This window comes from Tetrao urogallus (genome assembly GCF_951394365.1).
Source record: "Tetrao urogallus genome assembly, chromosome: 12".
Lineage (NCBI taxonomy): Eukaryota > Metazoa > Chordata > Aves > Galliformes > Phasianidae > Tetrao > Tetrao urogallus.
The window spans coordinates 8,447,689-8,469,429 of NC_136825.1; the positions used below are offsets into that span (position 1 = coordinate 8,447,689).

At 43.1% G+C, this 21,741-nt stretch overlaps 3 protein-coding genes across 3 annotated transcripts; 2 read left to right on the forward strand and 1 right to left on the reverse strand.

The window, feature by feature from the left end:
• Positions 1-512: 512 nt before the first annotated feature.
• TK2 (thymidine kinase 2) lies at positions 513-9,243 on the reverse strand (the record flags this gene model as incomplete). Its single annotated transcript, XM_079541353.1, has 10 exons — positions 513-611; positions 990-1,070; positions 1,768-1,847; positions 2,172-2,260; positions 5,243-5,316; positions 5,750-5,839; positions 7,410-7,463; positions 8,624-8,698; positions 8,885-8,922; positions 9,099-9,243. The coding sequence occupies 10 exons, from the start codon at positions 9,241-9,243 to the stop codon at positions 513-515; spliced, it is 825 nt and encodes a 274-aa protein (XP_079397479.1).
• A 145-nt stretch (positions 9,244-9,388) lies between these two features.
• On the forward strand, positions 9,389-11,736 carry LOC306950858 (chemokine-like factor; the record flags this gene model as incomplete). Its single annotated transcript, XM_079541244.1, has 4 exons — positions 9,389-9,451; positions 9,529-9,687; positions 10,091-10,186; positions 11,632-11,736. The coding sequence occupies 4 exons, from the start codon at positions 9,389-9,391 to the stop codon at positions 11,734-11,736; spliced, it is 423 nt and encodes a 140-aa protein (XP_079397370.1).
• A 588-nt stretch (positions 11,737-12,324) lies between these two features.
• Positions 12,325-21,081, forward strand: CMTM3 (CKLF like MARVEL transmembrane domain containing 3; the record flags this gene model as incomplete). Its single annotated transcript, XM_079541499.1, has 5 exons — positions 12,325-12,432; positions 17,529-17,684; positions 19,005-19,100; positions 19,848-19,965; positions 21,053-21,081. The coding sequence occupies 5 exons, from the start codon at positions 12,325-12,327 to the stop codon at positions 21,079-21,081; spliced, it is 507 nt and encodes a 168-aa protein (XP_079397625.1).
• Positions 21,082-21,741: the final 660 nt, after the last annotated feature.

Below are 21,741 nucleotides of genomic sequence, written 5' to 3' on the forward strand. Positions count from 1 at the left end.
CTACAGAACTATATTGTGATGTCATGTTTACATGTTTACAGTAGAAACTGAGGTCAGTGAAATGCACCAGTGCGGGCAGGATTACAGAAGGAACCCCTACACACTCTATTTTGACATAACCAGAGCAGTTTAACAAAGCTATTGAACACAGTGCACACCAGGACATCCCATCCTGTGCATGGAACTACTCCTTTACATTACAGAAACAGAATTGTCATGGGGGAGAAGAAAAAAGTTATTTCATAGGAAACAGCAGTGAAATGGGAATGAAAGACACATTTTAACAAAACATGCAGTAAAGTGGATGGAGAACCTAAAAACTTGGAATGGAATTGGGTCATATTCTGTTTATGACTTGTTCCTGAACATTTTGTAGTGAGAAATTCACAACATCCTACAAGGCGTAGTTCTAAAGCAGAAACCACTAAATTCAGAAGTATTACAAATATTCAGAATTGTCTCTGTATCAGACTTCATGAATTATTAAAAAAAAAGTACAACCTAACAGATTTCTACAAATGCTGTTGCATATTACATGGGTTTAGTATTTGGTCCCGGTTCTCTTCATACTTTTCTATCATTTTCTGCACGTCGTGGTCAGCTCCAATGACCTTCAAAACAAAAGCATTAGCATTACAAATAATTAAATCATAATATATATTTGCTCCAGAGCAAAACAGACCTATCACTGAAGCCAAACTGAAATACTCCTAAATAAAGCTGTCCAGTTAGTTCTGTGTTTGGAATTTGGCGCTCACTGGAAAGCTGCGTGTCTGATCCTGCTACACAACACAAATGAACACCCCACAAATTCCACCTCAGAGTTAAAGACCAGACTTCCACTATACACTATGGACAGCTACAAATGTTTTTTTCTCGGGTTATTGATAAAGCAGCTTTATTTACTTTCATCACTAATTAACATTTTTAGTATTGAAAGAATACAATGCGCCACGTGCTTATCTGATTATAACTAAAATTGTACTCACAAGCACTGGGCAGGAAACTTTAAATAACGTATGTTTAATGAGCCACTCTTCGTAGAGCTGATGAATAGCTTCTAAATATTCCTAAAAAAGAGGTGTTCAATTACACACAACACCACCACAACAGTCAGCTATACTACACAGATTACTAAAACAATACTTGGCAAAGTCAGCACGCATGACAGATCATTTTTATACAGTAAATCAAAATGACATGGTGAGGTATTGGAACAGGCTGCCAGGGAGGTGGTGCAGTCACCATCCCTGGAGGTTTTCAAAAACAGGGCAGATGTCACAGAGTACACAGACTAAAGCAGTCACAGGCATGGTCTGATGGTTGGACTAAATGATCTGAGAAGTCTTTCCAACTTCAATGAGCCTACAATTCTAAATACTGAAATATTAATTTGTGATGGCAACTATAACAGAGCACCTCATGTTGGAAACGGCCCCAATGATCACCGAGTCCAAATCCTCCAGACAGCTCCAGTAGATTTTTGAAATACACTTGGGATGTGATTATAGTATTTAGGTTGGCATTGCTAGAGAGAGTGGTCAGGCACTGGAATGGCTGCCCAGGGAGGTGGTGCAGTCGCCGTCCCTGGCAGTGTTCAAGAGGCTCCTGGATGAGGAGCTGTGAGATGTGGTTTAGTGCTTGTGGGAATGAGCAGATGGTTGGACTGGATGATCTTATAGGTCGCTTCCAACCTTGTGACTCCATGATTCTATGATACTATGTTTTATGCTCACTGTTACCACACATTCTGAAGGAACTCTTTACCAGAGGAATGATTTTCTCTTCTTCTCTGCATCTTCTCTTTAATCTCTCATAACAAACTTCAGGAGATGTCTGCAGGTAAACTAAAAAAACAAAAAAAAAAACAAAAAAAAAACCAACTATGTAGCTGTATGTAAGGATAAGCTTTAAAAGCAAAGAGGAAACTTCACAAACTATGGAATTAAAGGATCCCAGTTTAGGTACCACCACTGGGCCTCCTCCTTTGGTGTTACTGCTCATCAATCCTCAGAGTATCAGTGCATTCATGCTGTCTGATGCTAAGCATCACAGCCACTATCGTAATGAATAATGTAATTATTCACAGCCAAAGAAAAAAGAAATTTTTCCCCTCACAATAAAGAAACCCACCCACAAATGTGCCCTTCCAGTTCCCATCCAAATTTTACCTATCAAATCAACTGAAACATCGGTGTTGTTCTGGATCCAGTCAAACCATTCAGACAGCACAACATAATCCACCTCTGGCATCTTCCCACTGAACAAACATAAAGATCACCATTCATTAAACAACAGACAAAGATCAGTTCTAAACTGATATGCACTGCTTTTACTTCTTTTAAAACTGACTAGAACTAGTCTGTGTTTATTCCAGCACATGGGAAATGAAGATACAACCAACATTAGAAATATTATAAAGCATTGTTTACACAAAGGCTTTTTTTTTCTTTATCTAAACATGCCTACTAGCATGAAGTTTCTATCATTAACAGTTAAAAAAAATATTTCCTACTACAGTTAAGAAATAGTTACTTGGTGACTAAGAAAAAACTTTGCACTGACGTGTGCTATGATAACAAATTAGTGTCAAGTGTATTTATTGCTCAAGTTCTTTATGTCAGGATCATTTCAAATACATCTGAACTGCATGACACCAGAAAGGCTTGACTGACTAAGCAGCACTGACAATTCATTACAGAAACCAAAGTAAAGAGCAGTGAAAAAAAATAACAATGGAAATACATAATATTCCTTATTAAGAATCACATATTATATTTTTACTGGTGTTAGAGTCTTCACATATTGCCATATTCCTAAATACTCAAGTAGTATTAATTTCATATTATTTTGTCTTCAAAATAAATTACAGTAAGCCACACTCCACACTCTTCTTTAAGTGTCCCTGAACAGAAATAGAGGGGAAGAAAAAGATCACAGAAGATTTAGAGAATCCTGATCTCCTCAGCTGAATGGTTGAAACCAATTGCAATATTTTAAATGGTGCTGAAGATTCCACAGATTTCTTAACCACTTCTCTCGGCAACATCCTTTTGATCACTTGCAAAACTGAATAAAGATAACCCAGGAAAATATTAACAATGTCAGTATGCAAGAAAGCAAAGCCAGAGTTCGTGCCACCTCCCTTCTTTAACTACCATCCAGCTGAATATCCTCCTTTCCAAAGCACCCAAGAAACTGGTTAACACAGTTCTGATGTATCAACAAGTGTACAGTTCTGGATAACAGGTATTTAGGTAAACTAAATTCCAACTCTGCAACTTTTCCCTGAAAAACAGGAAGTTCAAAAGGAATTAGAAATAAGAGAAAGCTCCACCATTTCTACCCTAAAGGACACACCCTTAATAGTCCACTAATCTCCCCTGCAGACAACACAGCTTTGCCTTCCCTGTCTCACTCCCCTGGATAATCATGTGAGGATTCCTGCTCTGGCTCAAGGTTAATAAAGATACAAGTTTTGCTGTATCTTTGAAAACTGTGCTGACATTTCACTCCTACCAAGTAAAGGTTCTACTGCAAAATAAAACAAATGGAAATAGCTATACACCAAAAATACCCAGAAAGTCATGAGGGACAAACTGAATTGTTTGGGCTTACCCTGTAAAATATCATATATACTCACGTGCGTGCATTCAAAACTCTTCTACAATTTTACACCTAACATGAGCATGGCTTTCACTGCTAACCTCAGATGTGCAATCACAAGAACTTGGACACTCGTGTGTCTGTGCATGCCAGAGAAGCTCTCAGCAATTGCTCACAATTTAAGCCTTCCATCACCATCGTAAATCTTATTCTATTTCTCTCTCTGGGAAAAAGCCTGCAAAGCCAAAACACAAATCCTGAGTGACACTGGATCAAAGAAGAGCTGGGATGCCTGACATTCCACTACTCTCCATCCCTTACTTAAGCTAAACATTCACCTAGAGGATTTGTATAGACTTGCATTGATAGCAAGGGATTCTTGTCCTTGTTTTATGTATAATCCATTTACACACACTCGTATTTCGGTTTGCTATTCATACCATTGGCTGACTTCTCCCCAACTTTAACAAAACATAGCAAGTGCTTTCTGTCCAACATTGAAGAACACTAAAACCATTAAACTTCTTCAATGCCCTTCAAATTTTTGTTATGAAATTAATACACAGAGCTGGCACACGCATACTTAGCCTCTCAGTTTCTTGTGGGACAAAAGCTGTTAGTCTACAGTGAAAAAAACATCACTAACTATAAACAAGACAGACATTCCATTTACATTTCCACTGTACACAGACAGGGTAAATAATGTCTCTTCCTGCTCCTGTGCCTCACATCTGACTGTCCCTCGGTAACTTTCAGACCAGTTCTGGAGCTGACCACAAGGCAATGAAGCACAGATGCCACCTTGTGGCGTGCAGCTCTTCTCCCTGAAGACAAGGCTAAGAACTGGTTTTGTTCCTCAAGACCACTGAAAAAGCCATTAAAACAGTATTACACATTCTGAATACAAAATCGGCATTATAAAAAAATGCCACTTCTGATTACTGCACTATTTTATTTTGTATGGGGTTGGTGAGAGTAGGTAATAGGTGCTTTTTCTATCTGAGGCCACAGAATTATTCCCCAGCACAAAATAACCTCAGTTAGACTCGACTGCCCAAGCACACTGCAGGGCTGGGAGGTAGGCCCACATCAGAAATTGACATTTACAGATCAACATTTCTCACTCTTTACTCAGAAGCTGACCAAAGAGTTTTCAGTCTGCGTTGATCCCATGAATCCCGACTCTAAGCCATAGCACGTGAGGGCTGGAAGGCTTGTTGCTCGAGTTCTGGCTTGCAAAGCACAATAGTCCTGGATGCTAGGTTTGATAATACCATCTAGTTCTCTCTTTCCTACAGTATTTTTCTTTATAACCCCACTTTTTTCATCTATTCAGTATGTTTGCTTTGATTTATTCAGCTGGAGAGCAGATAAATGCAATAAATGGTTTTATAAATACTAAAACATTCTAAACTCATCAGCATTTCCAAAGAATGCTTGCATCTGGCCCACATCCTATGGGCTTCATTCTACCAGTGGACAGCATGCCCTCTACAAAGCTCTCTGCCACTCCAGCAAAGAGTTGACCAAAAGCACAGACTGCTCAGATGCAAACTACCAAAGAAATCATTGGTTGATTATTTCTTTTTTTGTGCAATTAAGCAAAGAAAATAAAGTAGAAAACAAAATACCATACCTCCTATACAAATTCTCTACAAAAATGTATTTTGCACTGTGAATTGATCTCTCCATCATTCTTACTGGGGAAATCTGCAAAATAAAACTCGACAGTCACCAAACATTTACATTTTTTCAGCATCCGTGTCTCTTAAAGCTCATCATGTGTGTACATTAGGAAATACACAACGTTATCAGCTCTTCCAAACGTTGAGATAAAAAAATCACTGGGGAAGGTGAACACAAAAACAGTGTTAATAATCTCATGTGTGGTCACCACATTATTAAACATCTCTGTAGCTAAACTGTTATACACATGGAAGTTTTGAAGTAACCACAGCAGTACTCAATTCAGAAGATGAAGCTAACTAGGGGCACAAAATAAACAGCAATCAACTTACAGAGCAGCAGGAGCTGCTGCTACCTGAATGTTGCCATCTTCAGGTCTATTACCATGTCAACGGCACAGACCTTACAGCAGAAAAATTACAGCATTTGAAGTTAAAAGAGAAATATACATATTTACCATTGGTTTGGTATGCTGCTCCAACATTGTAAGCTGTATGTAAGTTTGTAAGGTTATCCCCCATCTCGAAGCATCCTGGTACATTAAACCCTAGGGTTTGGGATGGAAGCAAGACAAAGGTTTTGTGGCTTCTGTTTTGTTCTGTGGTTTGCTTTTTTTTAAGGTTGAGCAGAAGAAAAAAAAAAAGAAAGAAAAAAAAAAAAAGGAAGCTATGTACTTCATAAATTGTATCAGAATTGCTAAAACACACCAGAAAGCAGCTGTCAGTCAGTTCTGCATTAAGCAGTCATTAGCACTCCACAATGCACAGCTGAGAACTACAGCCGTGGCCCTCATGACACTGGGCAGGTAGCACAGCCACTGAAGACAATGGGAATTTGTTTCTCTGCATTTGGAACAGCCAGGACCAAGGCACAGTTCATTTAAAACAGTTCAAATATGTTTACCAATTAAAAATCACATCTGGTGACATCTTTCTGTGCAGGGACAAACTCAGCACACCCAGTACCAGAAATGCAGATACAGTTCTAGTAAGCACAGTCTGGGCCCCAGGAAAGGTCTTTTAACAAAGACCATTACAACTGCTTCTCAATTGCTCTCTACAACTTCTCAGAGTCTCCTCACTGATTCAGCTCCACCAGTACTGACAAGCATCAGTCTGTCCTACAGTGCAGAAGTACCATATAATTCTGATCTCCTTTTCTCCCTGTCCACAATCAGATCAAAAAACTAATCTGAAGACAGACTGCTGTGATTAGACATGACACAGCCCAGCATGCTTCCCCTTTTCCTAATAACAAGGAAAATGTTACTATGCTAGCAGTAACATCATCCAATACGTGTTCAGGCACATGTGGGTTGGGCTATATCTGCAGTGCTGTATGTGACAGCAAATTCCATGTGAGTTTGAGCACAGATACACATCTGAGCTAACAAAATTATTTCAGCAATTGAGGTGATCACCCCAGCAGGGAAGGCTGACATCACAAACCATTCAAACTATTCAAAGTGTTACCTGCAGATATGGTCAGAGCACTCAGATTTATCGTCTCAGAGCACAGGTGTGACAGTGACCAACCTGCAAAGAATGGCTACAAAAAGTAGCAACTACCCAAAAGACAACAGAAGCTTTCAATGCCCAGAACGGAACCTTCGTTATCTTTAGCAGCTGAACAATATAAGTGGATCAGATATGCATCTCATTATAGGAAAGACATTCTTCTCTTCTTAGAAATAGCTATCAGTCGATTTCAAAACAACAGCCACAATCAGGGCTTAGCTTTCTGTGAATCCTTTAGCAAACAACCCTGCATAATCCAATACTAGGTCTGTACCTCCTCCTACAATTCTTTTGTACAGCCAGCCATGCTGCCTTAGCAGAGTTCCAGTGTTTGGGAAGTAGGCAGGCACGCTGTCCCTCAGCACTGAGCCATGTGAAGATCAATCAGCAATCTCTGCTGAAACCAAATTTTATTTAAAAATGTGTCCATTATATGCTTGTCTTAAAAAAAATTATTCTGCATCACAGAGCATTATTTCTTGCAGTATGAGATCATGCCCACACCTTTCTTAACAGTTTTAGTGACTCATAAGAAGTCCTCCTTAATGTATTTCTAAATGAACAATGACTGTAAGTGTTGAACTTGTTTCTGTTGCTTACCAGGATATTATGACCTCGAACATTCCTCCATTTACTCACTGGTTCTGTCAAGACCTTGGTAAAAAAAATATTCTGCGTTAGACATACTTTAGATTTGAAATACCAGGCCTTACAACACAGCAATGACTTTTAATGAATACTTGTTCAGTAAGTGAGAGTATTCAGGACATGTACTGAAAAGCTCATTCCCCTTTAATTAACAGTAAGGAGCCCTGAAATGCAAAATGTAATGAACCGTTAAAAACTAGACAAGAATCATTTCCATACTATTACTTTCTTATCACCTAAACACGACTGTATTGATTACATAACCCTTATTTAATTTCACTTTTCAAGTCATTTATCAATATGATGTAAGAAGACTGGCTACCTGAGGATCCAGTGCACTTCATTTCAACATCCTGCTCATTAATCATGAATGAACAGACCATCAGAATGCCACTGAATTGCTTTTGTTTTATTTTCATTATCTAAAAAAAAAATATCGATGCACCTCCAACAGTTCAATAATGTTTAAAATCAATCAGAAAAGCTTCTATCTACCACAAAAGCCCCATCTGGTTTGGTGAGGGTCTAAAACTCCTGCAGCAACATCCCATCAGGTCAGTTAACTGGGTTTTTAAAATAAAGTTGCACTACATGCAAATCATCGTTTGCTATCCTTTGGGTTAGTAATTTTTTATTCCAAAAGGATCATTAGCACATAACATCTGCAAACCCAGCATTTCTACACGGAATTGTAAGAACTTCTATCAAACTTGTTCCCAGGTCCATTAAAAGAATTATTATCATCTGAAGCACACAACAGCAACTGTTCACCGAGACTCAATCCCTGTGTTGTTTAAAACATATCAATCCTGCCCTACCCCTAATCTTGTTTTAAGGAATATGAAATCAAATACCATGATGGTCTAAGCAATTATTAGGAACAACTACAGCAGTTTGGGTATTTTTAATCTATTTGCAGATGTTATTGATACTTCAGCATCAAGTACCATATTACACATGATCTACAAATCTCTTCCACAGTTTGGCTACTAATAGCCAGGGGAGGCAGCGCACAGCTAAGCACGTGCAGCAGCAGTACCAGCACCAGCACACAGCCTGCTGCCCCAGCTCAGTACCTGAGGAAAGACAACAGCTCTAAGTCAGCTGTGCTTTTGCCACAGCAAGCAGCTACTGCATGACGTACATAAAGAACATAAACCCAGTACCTCGATGCTGGTAGTCTGTGCAAAATAATCCAGGCACGTTGTCTTTCCGCTTGCAATATTCCCCTCGATGCATATCTGACAAAAACAAAAAACACTGCTTTTAAAAACTGTGCTACTGCAAAGAAGTGAGCAGCACACATAAACGCGGCAGGCAAGCAGGCGGGGACATGGCTGACACCGCTCCGAAACGGCCACCGGCAGCGCCTGCGAGAGCCCAGCTGGGGCCTCACACGCGCTTCTGAACGAGACGCAAATACTTACAACGGTCTTTTTATCATCTTCTTTTATCAGACGCTTATCTAAAATGGGGAAAAAAGAAAAAGCGGGAGTTACAACCAGGAAAGAGATCTTCGTACCGTATCTGTTCTGTGCCTCTCAACGCGAGCTCCTCCACCCCCCCCCAGGCACCGCTTCGGCGCAGCGCGGGGCAGCGCAGGCCGGGGCAGGCCAGGCCCGGCTCCACTCGCGCACTTACAGCCGCCGTTCCCGCCCGGCCCAGGCCGGCTCCGCAGCGCCAGGCCGCCCGCTGAGCAGCTCCCCGCCGCCGCGCCGCTCCTGAGCCCGCGCCGGGCCCCGCGCAGCGCCGCGGGCCGCGCCCAGGCCGCGCCCAGCCGCCACATCGCCCATCCCCGCCGCCGCTCCGGGCCCGCGGCTGCCGCCCGCTTCCGGCCTCCGGCGCGCCGCTTCCGGTCGCGGGGCTGGCCTGGGCGGGGCGGGCGGGACGCCGCCCGCCGGCCGAGGTGCGATAACGGCCGCGGCGGTGCTATGGAGGCGATGGACGCGGCGTTCCCGCGCTCCGTGCGCGGCGCCCTGAAGCTCGCCCGCCTGGTAGGCGCGGCCCCGGCCGCCCCACGCCCCTCTGCCGCGGCCCGGCAGGCGGCTAGCGGCCCCTTGTGCTTTCGCAGGCGGTGGCGGTTGCAGCCTTCGTCTGTTTCGTTGCCTCCCGCTCGCACGAAGCCTACACGGCGCTGGCGGTAATGGAAGCCCTCGTCACGCTGCTGTTCTTCCTGCTGTACCTGCTGAAACTGGACAAGAAGCTCACCTGGCTCTTCTGGCCTCTGGCCGTGAGTGGGGCGCGGCGGGGCGGGGCGGGGCGGCTGCTCTTCTGCCCGAGGGAGCGGACGGGCGCTTCGCTCCGCTGTTAATGAGGTCTCCTCTTAACTCTCTTTTTTTACGTTAACGTACCCGTTGTTTTAGTCTATGTCAGTACAGCCGAGTTCCGTAAATTCGACTTGGGGAAAAAAAAAAAAAAAAAGTGAATAGAGGTGCGATGAGGAAGTTCAGTCGCACGAGTGCTTTCGGCGCGGACCCGCCGGGTGGCACCGCTGCTCTTACGGGGATCTCGCAGTTCGGTCCTGTTGTCGCAGCAGAACGGCGGTTTCTTGCCGTCCCGCAGCGGCAGCTGCTCGCGTTCTCCCCAGCCGTGCACTCCGCAGTGAGCATTTCGCCCCTGCTGCCTTTTTCCAGGATATTTTCAACTCGGTGGTTGCAGCTTTGTTCCTGCTAATTGTGGGCTTGTTTGCAGTCATCATCAAAACCAACCACGGGACGCTGGCCGGAGGAGTAAGTCAGAACATATTAATTTCATTCTTAAAGCAGACATGATTTGGTGTAGTTACATTTTTATAAGAATGTGAAAATAATTCTGTTACGGAGAAAACACCGAGAAGTCACCAACAGAACTGATGCACGTTTAGTTTACCTCATTTACAAAACCTTCTGAGTAACCTGCCCTTACCTCCACAGCTTGAAATTCTGGGTGTGACAAGATAACGTTCTTTAAGAGCTGTCCTGTTTAGTTACAGCATGTAAGAGGAAACACTGACATTATGGAAGCTCTTTATCAGATACATGCTGGTACATCCCTTGTGAAGCGTATGTTAATTATTTTCTTTGACAAACTGAGAAAATGGTCTTTGCAAACTATGAAGATTTTTATATGCTTGTGATCAAACCAGTTCACTAGCTTAAGCAATTGGTATTAGTTAAAGGAAAAGCTGATGTGACTAGCACACAACAAAGGGGAAAAACTCAGCTTAGAAAGTTTTGAAACTTCAGTTTCCTGAAATACAAACAAAGCTAAAATGTGATGAGGGACCAAAAAAATAAAGACAGACCACCCAGGGAACTTGCCCTGTGAGTTTTTCAAATCAGCTTCAGACAGCTGCACAGCTGGTGTTTTAGTTGGTACCACAAGCAAGCAAGAAGGGTACTGTGTGGTAAAGTGACCGCTGGGAAATCACTTCTCAGTTGTGAGATGAATAGCAGTTAAAGCTGAAAGCAGGAGGCAAATAGAAAGCTTGGAGAACAGGTTTGGGCAGAATGTATGGCATCTTCAGTGTTGAAAGAAAGAGAATTGCCCTCAGGCTTGTGTTCCTAGGGCATATCTGTCTTAAAATCCCCAGTCCACAAAAGGCTTGCCTTAGCACTTCTATTGCTGATCAGATATTGCAGTTTCAATACATGCTTGAATAAAAAAAAACGTGTGAGATCACAGTGAGAGGTGAGAGCTGCAAAAGTCACCTGTGCAGTCATGCAGGTGTTGTTCCAGCTGTTTGCCTGAAGTTGTGTTTTTAAATACTTATGTACATTTTCTTCAAACTCGAATATGTTTTCAGTTCAAAGCTTCTGAGAAGAGAAGTGCTGTTGTTTTCCTTCTAGGCTTGTTTCTGCAAATGCTGACTTTACTTTGGGCCAGAAGTAAGCAAGGCAGTAGTTACAGAGACAGCAGGACTTCCATTTTGGATAAAAGTGCTGCCTTGCATAATGTAGGTTTGGCTTCACTTTCAAGGAGGAACCTCCTTTCCAGCTCCTCGGACAAACAGCAGACAAAGCCAGGCCGTGGGCTTCTCTCTTAACAGTTTGATGGGATTTAAATATGGATGTCATTTATCAGCCCTCTGGAATCACACATATCAAAGCTAGGGCCAGCTCAGGGAGATGGAATTGCTGCTGGTCACTGCAGTACAAGATAGAGGAAACTAACAGCATGATTGTTACTTTTGCAGGTGCTTGGTCTTGTGTTGCTTGTTCTCTGTGTTGTTGATGCCGTTGTTCTTTTCCAGAAGATTAGCATCAGTAGACCAAGGGAAAGGAACACTCCTGCAAAATAGGATTTCCACTGTAGCGAAAAGAGAGTTCCTTGATTGTTTTACTGCTCACATGTTAAAGAATATGGATTTTCGTATGTTCACCTTTCAGCTCCTGTGTATTTTGCAAATGTAATTCCTAAGCGTTCTCACATTTATAGATAGTTTCACCGTTACAATCTCACCATTTTAAACTTCAGAAAATTGTCCCGTGTGTCAGAAAACTAATTTCATAATTGTCTTTAATAAAGAAGTCCATTATTTAACGTTCTTGGTGTACGTGAAGTGAAAATGACCCGGGTACCAGCACTCAGTCACCCGCGCTGCGTCCCTGCCAGCCCCCTCGTGCGAGGAGCAGCTGGGGCCGTGCCGATGTGCGACGGCAGAGCCCTGCGCGTCCCGGCGTTGCCGCGGCTGTTGGGAACGGCGCGGGGCGGGGAGCGGCCGGCCGGGGGAGCGCGGGGCCGCCCCGCCCTTCCAGGAGCAGCCGCTGCACATTTGGGGATGCTGAAAGGTTGCGGGGTTTTTTTTCACGTTTCCGCAGTGTCATGATTTCCGCTTCCCTCCTTCAAAAAAAGAGAAAAGCAGCCCACAGCCGAGCGCCCCGCAGCCATGGAGGAGCCGGCGGCCAACGCGGAGCCGCCGCCCGGGCTGCGCTCGCTGCTGCCGCCGCGGGAATTCCTGTGCTCCCGTAAGGGGCGGCTGCTGCTCGCCGAGGCGGTAAGGGCCGCGGGAGGGCGGCTGAGCGGGGGTCGGGACGGGGCGGAGAGCGGCGACGGCGCTGCGGATCGGCAGAGCTGGAAGGGCGGGGATGGCGGCCGGGCACGGCACGTTCGGAAGCCAAAAGACGGGCCGGGTTACGCTTCCGCTGCTCGCGAGCCCCTTCTTGGTTGAAAACGCCTGGTTTCGTTGCACGTATCTTAACCAGAAATCCCGACCCGTGCACCGGTACGGTGTGGGAGGGAAAGAGAATGCCCGCCTGGGCAGTGGGTATCTATGAATCAAACCGGAATTCGGGATGGGGCCGGGGAGCTGTGCGTCTCATGGCAGCCATCGGCTCCTCACGGAACGCCCCGACCGCTGCAGGTCCCACCGCCCCATTCCTGCAGCACCCGTGGCTGACGGAATCACACTTGGAAGACGGCAAAGCCCAATCAATTCCTCTTTGCTTATTGGCACATACTTTTGTTACATACTGTAACGTTTACTGGAAGTCCCTATACAACCTCACAGCCAGTAAACGACAACTTCCACACAGCCTGGCTTTGTAACATCTCCACCTGATGACATATTTGAGGAATACCATTGTGGTCATGGCATCACTCACCCTTCCATTGCCTCAGGGAAGTGCTGGTTGGTTACGCTTCCTCATAGCAATACGAACCACTCTGCCCTAGCACAAGGGGATTTATCCTCTAGCAGGGCTTCCCGAGGGCTAGACAGGCTGGATGCAGCTCTGACCCATCCCAAAGCTGCAGCCTGAGCCCACCCTGAGCCGCTCACAGCCCCACAGACAGCACATCACCTCTGGGCAGCACAGAGGCAGCTGTAGTTTCTCTCCAAGTGTCAGCGTGGCCAGGAGAAATCCCTGAAAACCACAGACCCCAGAATAAATCCAGCCTGCATACAACTAATGAAATATGGGGGCAAATATTTAAAGATGAGTCCTTGTTAAATCTACCAACTTTAAATGCGTCTCAGCTTTACCTACGTATTTTTTATCTTGAATGTCTGATTCTGCTTTGACACAGTACTGATGTTGGGTGGGGTTCTAAGTGCAGATTCTGAACAGTGTCTTTTATTCAGGGCTTCTCATTACTGTTACTGAATACATCATTATATCCAGCATCTTGGCAAGTCACAAGAAGTGCACTTCATCTGTCAGCCTTTAAAGTCATGCAACTATCAGCATCCCCTCATGGTAGATCAGGGATTCTCTGTGCAGCTAAACAAATACCAAGTCATTTGTTTTTCTTCAACATCAAAGAAAGCAACTACCATATTCTGGAAAATGTCTCCCACCAAAGCAAAGAAAACAACTTGCAAATATATCTCAGCTGGGGTGGAGTGTTCTACTTCTCCTTTTCAATCTGTGGCTAAAAGGGAACAAAAGCTGGCAAATTCCCTCAGCCCAGTGACCTCAGTGGCAGTGGTGGGAGTCACCTCATTACACTGCTTTGTTTTGTGCAACGCAAGGGCCAGCATATGCTCAGTTCAGCTGTCATAATTCACCACGCCTCAGTTAGTCTGCTATCATTTAAGACAATGGCCACTCAACCATTCCTATTCCCTTATCTTGCCCTACTTGAGGTCCTGATGTACAGAGAAGACAATCTGGACTTACTTTGGGAAGGAAAGCCTTCAGCCTTGGCAGAATACTGATAAAGAAACTCAAGTAGCCCAGGATTGCCACGCTCGGGTTGAAGGCAGCTTTTTAAAGATGTAACAGCGAGGTACATTTTGCCATGAAGTGGAAGTGGATGCTCACAGTGTGGTGTGGTTCTTCATGTCAGCATGTACACAGCCCTGCGGGCCACCAGTGCGGGGCATTCTGGCTCTTCCTCTGGAACAAGTTGTGCTGCTGATGAAGCTGATTGCTGCTAGAAGCTTAATTATATTCTCAAATTTTATTCAGAGAAGGAAGTTGTTTTGATCTTCCTATGAATTTTTTATTCCATCTGGGAGAGCCAGGCCGCCACCAAGCAGCAGTAACATCAAACACACACATAAGCTTTGCCATCTCTCCTTCTGCTGTTTACTCTTCCCGTCTGGCTCCTCTGCTTTCTAATCATTGCTCTCTCTGACAAGGTTCTTTTTTCCCCTCCCCCTCTTTTCACCCTTCCTTTTCTATCCTTTTCTTGTGCCACTATTTCTTCCATGTACTTTAAAACCCTTGCCTTCAGCTGTTCGTTTTCCCTAAAAGCACTCAAGTTGCTGTTTTCAAGGTCAATATACAATCCATGCTCTCTTCCTTCCCTGAAACACTTTTTCAGTTCCTAATAAATATGGTATGAACATACAAGGTTGTCCTATGTCGCACAATGTAGAAATCATTGTGCCTGTTCTTTTCTTCTTTTCCTGTCTGTCTTTTCTCATTTCAGTCTTCTCTGAACTGCACTTCATGACTGAAACCTCCCTGCTCTGTGCACAGCCTCCTTGAAGATCCCCTGGGCTGCAGCCAGCCGGCCCCGCTTCTACATCGCGGCACCAAGAGCTTCGTCACCAGGAGCACAGTGGAGAAGTACCTGAATAGCAGAGACCACTAAGGCATTTCCTCCGCCAGCAAACAATAACAAAATACACTGCTGTCCAGAAGAGATCACCATTAGCCACTTGAAATGTTTAAGCCAACCTGTTGTTCTCTGAGCAGTGCACATTTAGCCACAAGCAGTGAGAGGCGCCCAGCAGGGTGTGTGTAGCTGTGCATAATGTTGTCAGCTGTTTCCTGGCATCCATGTCATCCCCATGGGCTGCACTGGGTCTGTTCTGTGTGTGCAGGAGAGGCAAACGCCTTCACATATCCTGCCTGTGATCTCAGCACTGCAGCAGGCCTCCCTTACAGAGCACACTACTTTAATTGTTGGAACTAAGTGTATTTTATGCCTTAAACCGAAGGCTGGTTATATGATGAAGTGTTGCCTTCCCAGTGCCTGGCCAGCATAAAAAGCCAAGGAGCACAATATCAAGTAATTGCTACATGGGAGAAAACTTGTTTTTTGAAATGCAGTACCAGAAAAGTTCCTTTACGAAGAACTATTATTTAACTTTTTTGTTTTGTTTTGTTTCCATGATGTACGTTCCCATCCTCACAAAAAGGAGGTGCTCGGGAGTAAAAAAAATAAAATTAAAAAAAAAAAATCAGGCCTCATTTTCATGGGACTTTTTATGACACCATTGCCAGGAGCTCCTATTTTGCTCTTTGCTGAACTGGAACTCCCTGCATCCAAATATTGCTCCATGGCAAAGGCAGACACAACCACACTGACCTCAGCTGCAGGAACAGCTCAGGCTCCTGAACTGCTCTCAAGGACGCAACTCCAGGGACCAAAGAAAACCCAGAGTGTGAATACACTTTAATTAATACAGCTGATAAAACATCACCCACCCCCCCCACCCCTCGCCATGTAAAATACATCAAATGAGTTCCCTCTGCTGTGTGAGAACTCTGGTAAGGCTGCAAAGAGTATGCAAGCAACAGGCAAATAACAGGATAAATATTGACAGAACACAGCCCTGATGCAGACCAGTTTCTTACAACCTAATGAAACAGGAACAATGCGTAAGCTTCTAAGATAAATATAGTTTCATACTAAAAATGTCACATCCTCTCAAGTTTCACCACCCAGTCCTAAGGAATCTAAACAATACACTTCAGTCACTGTCATCCTGGTCAATTCTTTTGGAATTTAGAACAAAAGCTTGTTAATTCCTTACCTTAACAAATCACTTCAGCAGGACTCAACTGTTTATTTGCCCCCTACACATAAACAGGCTCTTTTGATACATATATTGAGGGCTGAGTGACTCTTATAGGAGCAATCAGTGTCTTACTTTTTAAGGGCAATATGGGTATTCCTTGAGGTACAGGTGATGCTCTCACAGGAACACACAGCAGCAGCAATGAAAAAAAAGCCATAGTTCTGAAATTCAATGAAGCAAATATACTGATCATCTCAACTGGAACATTTACACTATTCAGAAAGCCTTATCTGCCTTCTAAGGGGCCATCTGGGGGAGAAATATGTCTACTTTTAAGATCAGACGAGCAAGAATGTGAGAAGCATCCCAATTTAGAATTAAAGCCCTCCTAATCTATTCCTCAGACTGTGCCTACCGTTATGGCAACAAAAACCATCCGTGAGCATCTAAGGCCAAAAAGTGCCTCCAAAGGAAAGGCTGGATGCAGCAGTCCAGGTGTAAGTCAGCACATAACTGCCGCAGAAAGTGTAGTCTAATGTGGTACCTACCATGAGACAGTAGAACTGGAGCCTCTTGGATGTGACCAGCTCAAAGTACGAGACTGAGAACTGCTCAGTTTTGCCCCAGTTCCCTCACCTCCCATCTTCACATACAAGTACAGAAGCTGGAGATGTCCAGAACGGCAGCACAGCGCTCCGGTACTGTCTGATTTAGGAGAAAGTACATTTTCCTTGGTCATTTTTCCCACTGTAGAAACACCTTGAACCATAAGTCACATATTAATTGTATCTAAATTGAGGGAAAACATGCTTTGTTATTTTGTAGAGTTATAAAAAAAAATTATGGAAATAAATAGATCTATGGGGGTGGCTATAACTCTCTAAAACAGTTGTCTACACTGAGAAACTGGAACCAGAGACAGAGAAATCATAGAATAACTAACTCCTGTCTTTTTTGTCCATTAACAGTAGACATAATTTCTTTCAACTCAAAGAAGATTAGAAGTGCTGAGTTACTTTTGGTACCTGAGCAATGATTTGCATTTCAAATGACAACTGTCATGGCTGAAAGCTCAAAGCTCTGTTTGCTTGGCAAAGTTCCACTGCATTTTCAGAATTATGTTGTCAAGAGTTGTTTACAATCCAGAACAAATTACTGGCTCAGATAGGTGAAAATCTACCAAGCTCTCTGGAAAGCCAAATGTACACACTGAAATAAATGGCATGACTTCAGATTTATTCCTCAGTGAACGAGAAAATTCATTTTGTGCAAAAAAAAAAAAAAAAAAAGTAGGAAGCAAGATACACCATCATCAGCCCAGTAACACTTCAAAGCTGCTCAGCTGCCTAAGGCTCTGCCATTCCATGTGAATAATGAGTGTTTTCCTTTTACTCTAGGTGCTGTCATTTATCATCTTTATCTGCTATATTGCATCTTCAGCTTCTGCATTCATGATGGCACCGCTCCTAGAATTTCTGCTGGCACTGTTTCTTTTTTTTGCCTATGCCTCTAAACTTAATGAGAAGTTTAAAGGACTCTACTGGCCTTTGACAGTAAGTGAAATATGAACTATAACCACAGATTTAATTGTACAGTATAAGAAGAAGGACTATACTGGAGTTCAGGCTGGCTGCTAGTAGTTTTACTCCTGATGAGAAGTTTGTCCACTTTACCTTTCATTCAAAAGGTCCCAAAGCACTCTTTAAATTATGTTCTACAACATACTATAGCTTTCAAGGTATTGACACATAGCACTGCTTTGTTAGAGCACAGGATTTTTGCCTGGGCAAATGGTTTTCAGAAGCAGCCAACATCAGCCTGAGCCTTTCCATTGCTGAGGTCTCAATGATACTGCTCCTCTTACACATGGTGAAAGTGAGGCATGCACTTGACTGTTTTTAAAACCTCAGGTACAAGCTGTTCAGATGCAGATATCCACATGCATTTAGATAATCACATGCTGACGGACAACTAATTGTGTTAAGTGGGGATGTCCTGCTACTCTTGCTGGCAGAGGTCGCTGGCTGCTCTTTAGGACATTTTTGCTTTTGCAGTTGCAGGTAATTACTGCTCAGTGACCACTGGATGTCTCTGCTGCTTCAAAAATGCAATACAAAGAAAGCATTAATCTATCAGTACACATTCTTTGAAAGTAAATAAATCACTGATGTAGTCAGATTGGGCTCTCTCTTTGGTACAGCTTCGCAAGAGTTTACCCTAGTGAGATTTGAATTAGTGCTCTCAATCAATAAAAATACCATTAGAAAGGCCTTTGGTGGATAAAACAATAGTAGCAACTATGAAAGTTTGCCTACTTTTCAGACAGTAATCTCAATTTCTTCATACAGATCTAAGAAAACAAGCACTTGTATGTTTATTTATTATATCCATTACCACAACATACTCCAGCTGCAGAACAGAGGTAACTGACCTCGCTCCAACTCCAGACCAATCAAGTTTCTCGTAGATTTGTCTTCTGAGACAGTACCTTACCTGTCCATCTGGCCTGAAAACGCAGACCTCATTGTGAACAGATCAAGATACCGTTCTTTTGGCTCACATGATTTACACAGCCCTACGAATCACAGTTCTTCCTTTATTGAACCGTTCACAGATAAGGCTGCTCCAGCACATCACTACTTGTATTACAGGGCATGGCTCCTGCCCAGCAGAGCTGCACTCTCAGGAGCTGATGCCAAGATTTCAGTCATATTTCATATAGAAATATTTCCCAGATGAATAGTTCATTTACTAAAGGTTGTAGTCACGTTCCAGCATCAGGCAAGTCAGACAGCACCAAAGTGATTCTCAGAGGATCATGTGTGTCGGAATTATGCGACTGAGCTGATGCTCCCACACTGCTTATTTTACAGGATTTCCTGCGCTGTGTCACTGCTGCTGTTATTTACTTTGCCATTTCAATCGCTGCTGTCTCAAAATACAGTGATGGAGCATCCAAAGCAGCCGGAGTAAGTAGATGTCAGCTTTCCTCTTAAATAGTTTAATGAACTGTGTAGGAACACGCATCAGAAACAAATTTTGACCCTACTGCAAGTAGTAAACACTTGAATTAAAAAGTGAAGAATTTGCCTAAAAAGCAGGGAAGAAACAGTCAGTTATTTAGGAGAACAGGTTCTGAATCAACAAGCAGCTGTTTTCATCCTAATACTACTGCTCAAAGTTAATGGCATGACTTTGGGAAAACACTTATTCTGATTTGCAATTTCACTAGCTGTGCCAAAAAGATAAAGCTCAACTGTTCCTGCCCAAAAAACAAATGTAGCAGAACCAGCAATAATAATACATGTAACTGCTAAGGACGGTCCAAAATAAGTGATTTCACCTTTGTGCTTCAAATGCATAATTTTGCTTGGATAAACTGAAACAATAGCAGTCATCACTTTACCCTCTTGTATGTGGGCTGTCCAGGAGAAAGCCTTCTCTATTAGCATCAGCACATTCAGAAATAAGATACAGCTTCTGCAGTTGCAACTTGACTACAGGTATCAATAATTTATGCATCATAAAATTTGCATAAAGACATGACAAGCTAGGCAAGAACTACACCCAGTACTGTAAGCCACTGAACTTTACTGAGCAATCCCAAATCAGACACAATTTTAAAACTAAGATCTTACTGTAATTTGTCACTCGGTTGATTTGTTTTGTCATTGATAGACATGTTGTTAAGGATCACATCAATTCTGCCATTTTAGGTGTTTGGATTTATAGCCACAATAGTGTATGCTATCGATTTCTACATAACATTCAATGACCTGGTTACTTTTCTCAAGCAAGGCAGTTCTGAGTCCCCTGAAAGGCGCAAGTCAGAAGGTAGGTAAAATCCTTTTGGTCATACAAGCATGAAATGTGATTCTTCTCTATTTCACCCTTCGTTTGCCAGCAAGAGCACTCAAATAGCAAGTTCCTATTCTCGGCTACCATCATTTGGTACTAAGTTTTCAACTAAATATTCAACTAAGCCAAATTATGAAGGTCCTTAGTATTAAACCAGAAGAACTGGAATTTTCACAATTTATTAAGATCCTAACAAACCAAGAATTTGAGATTTAGTTTCTCAGAGTTGTGTGCCATCTAACTTTGAAAACCTCCTAAATCCAATTATAGAAGTAATTGTGCAGCACAGATTTTTGTGAAAGAGGACTTAAAGGAACAGATCATAGGAAACAGTGTTAAAGAGATTAAAAACCATTCAGCCCCACAATCTGAAATGGCCACAGAACAAGAACAAGATCAGGTGATTAGGGTATAAAATTAGACTAAAGTTAGAGTCTATTGGCCTGGAGATGGAGAGAGAAACTTTTGAACTTGCATATATGTAATCAAGCAGCTGTGCTGGGGGTGACAGTGAAGAACCCCTGCCCTGCAGCACTGCTCCTCCAGCATAAGCCACGTTCATACGGTGGCTCTCAATGACAGGGGACAGAATTCTCTTGCTTCTTGCAAGCTGAGTCTCACACTTGGGCAAGATGCATCTCTGTATGCCCACAGGGATTTCTTAATGCCCCAGAGCTTCTGGCTTTCAGATCTGTTTAACTGGCAGTGCGTAACCAAGACCTGCATCAAACAGCAATACTTCAGCACAGGAAGCATATTGTAAGCAGGCTTCCTCTCAGTGGTCACACTAACAGAAGTATCTTTGCAGCTTCTTTCATTTGAACTGTTGTCTATGTTGCTGTTGTGGCATTTTCGCCAACAAGTCCTCTGAAATGTCATTTAAAGCTGTATTAGCAGGTTAGTCAGAACTGGCACGTTGCAAACTCCTCCCCTAAATACACCACATCCTTCGAAGCAGGCACCCACAGAGGAGCAGCAGGTCTCTCTCAGCAAGAGCTAAAGCTGCTCCAATTTCCAATTTGTTCTCATTATTGTGTTTTATTTGGTTTGTTTTAAATTTCAGATGAAGACTCCGATTCTGACTCAGACTAAAAAAACAAACACCAGCCGAGTGTGAAGGGAAGATAATCAAGCACTTTCTTCTCTGCTGACTGCACTGCCAATTGAAACATCTCTCTTACTTCAGCCTCAATATCCTCTTTCCACTTCACTGTTTATGGAATCACCAAAGCATAGGGCAGTGATGTGGTGAAGGAGACCATTCCCAATACCATTAAACACTCTTTCAGAAATAAGGATACGTAATACAGAACTAAGGCTTCTACAGATTTCAACCTCCTAGAGGTCTGCATCCAAACAACCCTTTGTTGTTTGGCATGCAGTGTGCCGAGTAAATGGGAAGACAGTATTTTAAACTTATAGCAGAGCTTTTAACATGCTTTCTCAATTCCAAGTCTTTAACACTTACTTCTTGCTTTAATACTTCTTGCTGTGCCAAAGAAAAGAGGCCCAGAATGCCTCTATTTCACTTATATTTTTCTTGATTAACTAACAACATTTATCTCAAGTCTGAGCATTCCACTATCTCAACCACATCAAGGCATGGATTATAGTTGGTTTCAGTACATCAGTATCTACTGCCTAAATGTCGATAACAAGTGACAACTGGAAATGAGCAGCAAGCATAAATCTCAAAGTGTAACGGTGCCTCATCAGACATTATCACTTTTTAAGCTGCCTGGATGGGGTCAC